At 49.8% G+C, this 8,647-nt stretch overlaps 2 protein-coding genes across 5 annotated transcripts in view; both read right to left on the bottom strand.

The window, feature by feature from the left end:
• The window catches only part of ppp1r35 (protein phosphatase 1, regulatory subunit 35), a 29,875-nt gene extending 24,764 nt beyond the window's left edge, over window positions 1–5,111 (bottom strand). For 3 of the 4 annotated variants that reach the window (XM_043683584.1, XM_043683583.1, XM_043683586.1), the window contains exon 1: window positions 3,243–5,111. The gene's annotated coding sequence lies outside the window, so the exon portion shown is untranslated. Of the gene's footprint in view, window positions 1–1,971; window positions 2,260–3,242 lie in introns of those variants that run through there. The other variant, XM_043683585.1, reaches the window with a different exon arrangement.
• A 135-nt stretch (window positions 5,112–5,246) lies between these two features.
• LOC122544399 (polyamine-transporting ATPase 13A3-like) overlaps window positions 5,247–8,647 on the bottom strand; it is a 59,670-nt gene continuing 56,269 nt past the window's right edge. The window contains exon 32 of the mRNA XM_043683646.1: window positions 5,247–7,006. Coding sequence (XP_043539581.1) covers window positions 6,794–7,006 — 213 coding nt within the window. The 3' untranslated portion in view covers window positions 5,247–6,793. The remainder of the gene's footprint in view (window positions 7,007–8,647) is intronic.

Below are 8,647 nucleotides of genomic sequence, written 5' to 3'. Positions count from 1 at the left end.
TGCTGTTCGTCATTTTTATAAATGACCTGGATGAGGGCTTAGAAGGGTGGGTTATTAAATTTGTGGATGACACTAAGGTTGGTGGAGTTGTGGATAGTGACGAAGGATGTAATAGGTTACAGAGAGACATAGATAGGATGCAGAGCTGGGTTGAGAGGTGGAAAATGGAGTTTAATGCAGAAAAGTGTGAGGTGATTCACTTTGGTCGGAGTAACCGGAATGCAAAGTACTGGGCTAATGGTAAGATTCTTGGTAGTGTAGATGAGCAGAGAGATCTCGGTGTCCAGGTACACAGATCCTTGAAAGTTGCCACCCAGGTTGACAGGGCTGTTAAGAAGGCATACAGTGTTTTAGCTTTTATTAATAGAGGGATCGAGTTCCGGAACCATGAGGTTATGCTACAGCTGTACAAAACTCTGTGGAAGGATGTGGAAGCTTTGGAAAGGGTGCAGAAGTGATTTACTAGGAGGCTGCCTGGCATGGAGGGAAGGCTGAGGTACTTAAGGCTGTTTTCGTTAGAGAGAAGAAGGTTGAGAGGTGACTTAATACAGACATTTAAGATAATCAGAGGGTTAGATAGGGTGGACAGGGAGAGCCTTTTTCCAAGTATGGTGACGGCAAATACGAGGGGACATAGCTTTAAACTGAGGGGTGATAGATATAGGACAGATGTCAGAGGTAGTTTCTTTACTCAGAGAGTAGTAAAGGTATGGAATGCTTTGCCTTCAACGGTAGTAGATTTGCCAACTTTAAGTACGTTTAAGTCGTCATTGGACAAGCATTTGGACGTAGTTAGATGGGCTTCAGATTGGTATGACAGGTCGGCGCAACATCGAGGGCCGAAGGGCCTGTACTGCACTGTAATGTTCTATTCCCTACAGTGGGGAAACAGGCCATTTGTCCCAACAAGTCCACACCGACCCTCTGAAGAGTAACCCACCCAGATACATTTCCCTCTGACAAATGCACCTAACACTATGGGCAATTTAGCATGGAAAATCCACCTGACCTGCATATCTTTGGACAGTGGGAGGAAACCCGGGCACCCGGAGGAAACCCAGATGGATAGGACAAGAATGTGCCAACTTCACACAGACAGTCGCCCAAGGCTGGAAGCAAACCTGGGTCCCTGGTGCTGAGAGGCTGCAGTGCTAACCACTGAGCCATCGTGCCACGCCAAATAAGAGAAAGGTCTGGCCCCCAAGACACCTAGACGATTGCCCACCTTCCACTGTCCTTCCGATAATGTTATGACATCTTCCTATCTCCACTCAAAAAGGATACAGTGCCTCAGTGTCATGTCTCATCTGAAAGTCAGCACCTGTGACTTGACAACACCCAGTCATACCACTGGAGTCATCGGAGGGTTTATTTTCTTGCATTGGGGTGCGTCTGACTCATATGTGAGGCTGAAGCTAAGGCTGACCACACCTCTACCACCAGCACCTCTTCAGATCCCACAACTCCCCTCCATCTCCCATTTCCCAACACCTCCCTCTACCATTTGCCTACCACATCTTCCCACCACACCCCATACATTCCCATCAACCTCCCTGTTACTCACCCTATACATCGCCCTGGCATTCCTCCCATACCTTCCCATCAACCTCCCTGCCACCTCCCCTACATTGGACATTCAACCTCGTTGCTACCATCCTATCACCTCCCTGCTGCTGCACCCCCCATATCTCCTTAAGACACCATCCCTCAAGCCACTTGCCTCCCAACCACAGACATACCTTCTCCATCCAGCCTCCACCCTCCCTTTGCCTGGGTGTTCAATGTCCACTACAATGCACATCCATTACAACACTCAAGCCAACATCAAGAGAAGCTTTCCCTTCCTCTGGGGGAGCAGGGGAACTCAACAAACTCCATTTACACTTCTTGTTGCTGTGGAAAGGCTGCCAAAGACCCCTCTTTCCTACCTCTTCCGTCAGGCAGAAGATACAGAAGCTCGAACACACTCACCAACAGGTTCAAGAGCAGCTTCTTCCCTGTCGTGATTAGACTGCTTAATGGACTCTTGTTTTTCAAATAATGTTGATCATGTTAACATTGATTTTCCTTTGCAGACTAGGAGCAGGGAAGTGGGACTAACTTTATTTGGAATTATGGTTGGCATGGACTGGTTAGACCGAAGGGTATGTTTCCATGCTGTATGACTGAATTAGCTCCTGTGCAATGTAAACTGTATGCCTTGCTGTGTCTAAGCACCCTCTGATCTGTATGTCCTTGTTTGCTTGATCTGCCTGTACTGCTTGCAAAACAAAGCTTTTCACTGTACTTAGGTTCTGAGGAAGGGTCACCGGACCCAAAACATTAACTCTGATTTCCCTTCACAGATGCTGCCAGACTTGCTGAGCTTTTCCAGTAACTTCAGTTTTTGTTTCTGATTTACAGCATCTGCAATTTTTTTCAATTTTCACTGTACTTTGGTACAGATGACAACAATAAATCAAATCTAACATCTAGAGAAAAAAGGTTTGCTCTCACATAGAAATAGACCCTTCGGTCCAACTCATTCATGCCGACCTGATAGCCCAACCCAATCTAGTCCCACCTGCCAGCACCCTTCCTATTCTTATTGGGGTGGCACGGTGGCTCAGTGGTTAGCACTGCTGTCTCACAGCACCAGCATCCCAGGTTCGATTCCGGACTTGGATCACTGTCTGTGTGGAGTTTGCACATTCCCCCTGTGTCTGCGTGGATTTCCTCCAGGTACTCCAGTTTCCTCCCACAGTCCAAAGGTGTGCAGGTTACGGTGAACTGGCCATGCTAAATTGCCCATAGTCTTAGGTGCATTAGTCAGAGGGAAATGGGTCTGGGTGGGTTACTCTTGGGTGCGGACTGGTTGGGCCGAGGGACCTGTTTCCACACTGTATGGAACCTAATCTTATACCCATCCAGACGCCTTTTAAATGCTGCAACTGTACCGGCCTCCACCACTTCCTCCGGCAGCTCATTCCATACACGCACCACCCTCTGCGTGAAGAAGATGCCTCTCGGGTCCCTTTTCAATCATTCCCTTCTCACCTTATCTATGCCCCTCATGATTTTATAAACCTCTTTTGAGTCAGCCCTCTGCTCCGGGGGGGGGGACCAAATCACCCCCAGGGAATGTTGTCCTCCCTCCTCATTGCACCCAGAAATTGGACAGACATTCCTGTTAAGACCACACCAGTGTTTTATAAAAAGGTACACACTGTATTTGTATTCCTCCTCCTCTCTTTCTCATTTACCTCAATCTGTCGCCATCATGTCTCTTGCCCCTGACCTTTGACCCGGCTGCCGGTTGACAACCTTTTGTCACTTTCGACGGCGGGATCGCGTCCAAATCGTCAAGACACTATAATGTTGGGAATGCAGTCGTGGGGTTTAGTCTTTCCCTCTCTCCGTTTAATTTTTTTAAAACCCTTTTAGTAACCGTCGCCCCGGCAACGGCGGGCGGCCAACCGTCGCCTGGGATGCAACGTTGCGGAAGAGGGCGGGGCTCCAACATAGTCGACGTCACTCAGTCCGCGCGGCGGGGGGGAGGGGTGGGGAAGAGGCGGCAGGATCTGCGGACGAATGACAGCAGTAACGCCGAATCGGCATGGGGAAAGGGGCGGGGCTTGGGTATGACCGACAGCGGTGACGACCAATCCGTGATGGGAGGGGTTGTGCGACCCGTGCTTGACACCCACAATGACCGGAAAGGGTGAAACTCACAATGGGCGCGCAGAATGATGGATAGTGGCGTCGACCAATCGGCGCGGGAAAGGAGGTGGGGTTTGCGTATGATGGACAGCGACGATTACCATTCCGAGGAGGGCACCGTGATGACGGGTAAGGGAAACAACCAATCGGCGTAGAGAATGGGCAGAGTCTATGCCCTCCACCTGCATGTGGCCACTTGAGTTGGCAATGCAAACACAAGGCAATATCGCGTTATAAGAGAACCGCGTAATACCAGCACCATTTAAAACTAAGAGGGCTGGAATTGCATTTATAACCAATACTCGCTTTAAAAAGCGTCCCCAATCTGTCAAACGTGTTATAGCGAATTCATGTTAAGGAAACGCACGTTATAGCAGAATGACCTGGACAGTATCACCATGTGTTCAGTCACTGGGTCACAATCTTGGAAACCCCCTTCCCAAAAGCAGCATATGTGTGTCCCTGCATCTCATGGACTGCAGCAGTTTAAGGTAGCAGCTCACCACTGCCTTATCCAAGGGCAATTGGAGATAGGACGAGATTTGCCCAAAACGTCAATTTTCCTGCGCCTCAGATGCTGCGTGACATGCTGTGCTTTTCCAGCACCGCTCTAATCTAGACTCTGATCCCCAGCATCTGCAGTCCTCACTGTTGCCCTGATGGGATGGGTTGGCATGGCCTGGCCATCCTCACATCCCGTGACAGGATAAAAGCAATGTCCGCTGACTGCATTTTGCTGGCGACTAATCCTCTTCATCATGGTTTTGCGAGCTGAGCGCTGCAGATGGTGGTGACTTTTGACTAGACGCTGTGCAGTTAGTTTGCTGTTAATCCCTCAACTGCCTCCCAATCAGAAATTCAAATAGTTCCTCATTCCTGACTGAGGAAAAGCTAAATAGAAACAGGCCATTCAGCCTATTGATTCTGCCTCACCGATCATGGGCTGATCGAACATTCAAATGCCTTTTGTGCACTCCCCCATCACATCAACGAAAGAGGCCAGCCCTTCTCCCAACTTGCCAACAGCCGATATAGTCCATTCTTCGAAGGACACGAAACAGAGAGACAGGTAGGTAGAGAAACACAGGCTGTAAAAATTCAGGCTGGAGATGTCAAATTAGAGCGAAGCGTGCACTACTGGTCTCCTCGTCCGCCATCACACACTGAAGCTGACCCATTAGGTTGTTATCACCCTGCACCCATTCCTTCTACAGGAAGCAGTTTGACTTTTGACCACATTCGAGTGAAGTTGACACAGCGAGAGTCAGCTGGACCATTCGATGACACCCACCCGCTTACAGTGCCATCATTTCACCCTTCCCACTGATTAGAACTTCACACTGCAGTCATGGAGGCCATTGGGCTGGTCAGATTCCAACTGCCCCTCTGCAAAGAGAGCAATTCATCATCTCACTTGGTACTTCATCTAACCACTCCCACCCCACCAACTCCAAACAAGACACCACTGGAGAACACAGTCACATCAGACAGCCATTCAGTCCCTCCTGGTTATTCTGACTACGGGACACAAATGGACAAATTTAAGTTCATTATTTTTATTGTGAATTTATATTAATTAAAATATTCAATAGCAAAGCCTCTTTAATATATTTTTATCCCAAATTAGAAGGTGCTGGCTTTTCAATGGTCTGAACTGCGAGACCAGTAGACCGCTCTCAGAGCAGGACCTGTGCGGTGAATAATTTAAAAAGAACCCCAACCCCACTTCCTCCAAAACGCTGCACTTGTGGCAATAAATAATTTATGGATGTATCCCTCATTTGTTGTGCAATTGAAGAGTTCTCTCATGAGAGTTGATTGTGTGGCCCCAAGTTTCAATCAGACTCTAACACTCATCCCATAACGTCTCACCCAGTAACTACATCTACATGTAACCCCACCACCCACCACACCCCATCCCCAAAACTCAGGATGACTTTTCATTGTTGCTTCAGCCTTACCCCTCCTCAGGTACCCATCCACTGGTACAATTGCTGAACTGGGGGGTCAGGGAGAGAAGAGCTGAAACAGAACAAATATGTAACCCAGGTTGCAATCTGGGGTGTGTGGGGAGTGTGCAAGTGATGGTGGAAGGGGGGGGAACAGGACAACTGGGGGGTTGGGGCGTGTGAGAAGAGAGAGAGAATGAGGGTGTAGGGGAGTGGGGTTGAAGAGTGCAAGAGAGGGAGAGTGACAGGGAACCCAAGGGTGTTGAGGAAGTGAGGACAGACATCAAGTAAGAGAGACAGACAGACAGACACAGAGAGTCAGAGAGACACAGAGAAAATTAAACGTGCTCTTCCTTCCAACAAAACATATCTGGCCTTGTAAGAACTTGGTAGCTGAACATGACAGCCTGGTTAAAGTGGGGGGTGGGGAACCTGAGTGAGATGGGGAATTGTGTCTGAAGCCACGACAGTACCGCTTGAACCTCATGAAGACAGCAACCATTTCCCTCTTGGAATTAATGTTACATTTCTCCATGTGCTTTGACGTTTCTTCACGCCTGAACAGAAAAGGGGCATTGAAATTGGGCCGCTTTCGAAAGTTAAAGCAAACATTAGAGCAAATGACGAAGTCCCTTTGTGATTTCCATTTGTTTCTTAGAGTCACGGCGGGGGCGGGGTTTCGACAGGGGCAAGGCAGACGTTCGGCACAACACAGCTTCTCTCTGGCAACTGCCCCAAAACACACAGGGGCTGCTGAATGGATCAGGTGCGTGGTGGTGGGGGAGGTCAGTGTGTGCCAACATCACCACCTCAAATTGCCCAGTTTGTTGTTTGAGGTAGGGCGGGTAGACCATTTTGATGCCAAGGGGTGGTCCCGGTGCCGGGGTGCGGTGGCGGTGGGGAGGGGCTTCAAATCGCTCCCCTGACCACCACCCCCGCACACTTTCGCTGGAATCGCACCTATGGGGTCAGGTATATATGCGTAACCCGGCGTCCGAGACCTCACCCGCATGGAATGTCAGGAACCGGTGCGTGCTCACAGGTGCCGCTCCCCCTCCTGACACCACAGCTGCCGGTTGGCCCCCTCACCACCAACATCAGCCCCAACCACGCGGCCTCAGCCAGTCCGATTCCCCAACGGTTAGTCATAACTGGGTGGCGGTGTTGCCCGGGCTCCAGCCCTGCCCCCCGCCCTCGGCGGCGATGCCCCTCGCCTTGGTGCTCGTCTTGGGTTTGGGCGGCCAGTCGGGATCCACCAATAGCTCCTGGGCCAGCCGCTTGTACTTGGCCTTGGGGAGTTGACCTCGGTGACGGAGGAGCCTCCTCCCATAGCTCAGTGTCGCAGGGTTCACGTCCGCCTGAACAGAGACAAAGACAGACATCCTGAAACGGAATCAACCACGGTCAAGGAACAGCGACACGCTTGAGTATAGCCATTCGGTCCCTCTAGCCTGCTCCAGCATTCATGACAATCTTGGCTGATCTGATCGTGGCCTCAGCTCAAAGACATGTTTAAGGTGACGGGAGGCAAGTTCAAAGGAAATGTGAGGGCAAGCTTTTTTTTTTAAGACCCAGAGGGTGGAGGATGCCTTGATGCGCTGCCAGGGAATAGTGGTGGAGGCAGTTACGTTAGGGGCGATTAAGGAGCTTTCAGATAAGCACATGAGTCTGCAAGGAATGGAGGGATATGAGGCATGGGCAGGCAGGATGCTGGCACACATCTGACAGATTTTCCTGCACATCCAAACACTTCATCTGCTGCATCCATTGCTCTCGATATGGTCTCGTCTACATTAGGGAGACAGGACACTAACTCACGGAACGTTTCTGGGAACATCTCCGGGACACCCACACCAAACAACCCCACCGCCCTGTGGCTGACCACTTCAACTCCCCCTCCCACTCCACATGCAAGTCGTGGACCTCCTCCACTGCCAAACACAAACCACCCGACGACTGGAGGAAGAACGAGTCATCTTCCGCCTTGGGACCCTCCGATTCCACAGGATCAATGTTGGCTTCACCAGTTGTATCATCTCCCCTCCCCCCACCTCATCCCAGATCCAACCCTCCAACTCGGCACCGCCCTCTTGAACCGTCCTAACTCTCCATCTTCCACCTATCAGCTCCATCCTCTCCTTCCATCTCCCCCTTTCCAGATATCTCACTCACCCTCATATTTATCTCTCAACCCGCCTCTCTCTCCACCACCCCACATTCCTGATGAAGGGCTTATGGTTGAAACATCTACTCTCCTGCTCCTTGGATGCTGCCTGACGCAGTGAGTGACAGAGGGAGAATGCAGTAATCTTGGTGGAACCTAACAAGAATCTACAACAGCAATCTCCGATTAGGTAATGGGAGGAGGAGGAATTCCTTCACTCAGTGATAAATATTTAGAATTCTCTCTCCAGAGGATTGTGTGTGGTCCACTGTTGAACATCCCAAAGGCTCAGATTAATGGATTTTTGGTCCCTTGGGGAATCACGGGATAAGGGGTGTGGACTGGAGAGTGGAGCAGAAATCCACAATCAATCATGGTAGAAACCAAAAGAACTGCAGATACTGTAAATGAGAAACAAAGCCGGAAACTGTTGGAAAAGCTCAGCACGTCTGGCAACATCTGTGAAGAGAAATCAGTTAACATTTCAGATCTGGGTTCTGAGGATCAGTGGACCCATAGCGTTAACTCTGATTTCTCTTCTCGGATGCTGCCAGACCTGCTGAGCTTATAAATCATGGTAGTTTTGTCAGGATGAGCAGAGCTCGATGGGCTGAATGGTCTACTCCTGCACTTACTCTATGTTCATCCCAAGTATGCAGATTCATTTACGGACAGAAATTATGTCCTATGGTCTTAGGACATGAATGCCACTGACAAAGTTGGCATTTATTGCTGATAACCTGCTTGATGATGGTCACGTTCATGAGTAGCCTATTCCTGCTTCCATCTTAAGTGCAACCAAAAACACGGCAATACATCATCTGGTAGGACAGTG

Source organism: Chiloscyllium plagiosum, chromosome 48 (genome assembly GCF_004010195.1).
Source record: "Chiloscyllium plagiosum isolate BGI_BamShark_2017 chromosome 48, ASM401019v2, whole genome shotgun sequence".
Taxonomy (NCBI): Eukaryota; Metazoa; Chordata; class Chondrichthyes; order Orectolobiformes; family Hemiscylliidae; genus Chiloscyllium; species Chiloscyllium plagiosum.
The sequence above is the reverse complement of the archived record's forward strand: the minus strand, read 5'-3'. Positions and strand labels throughout refer to the sequence as shown.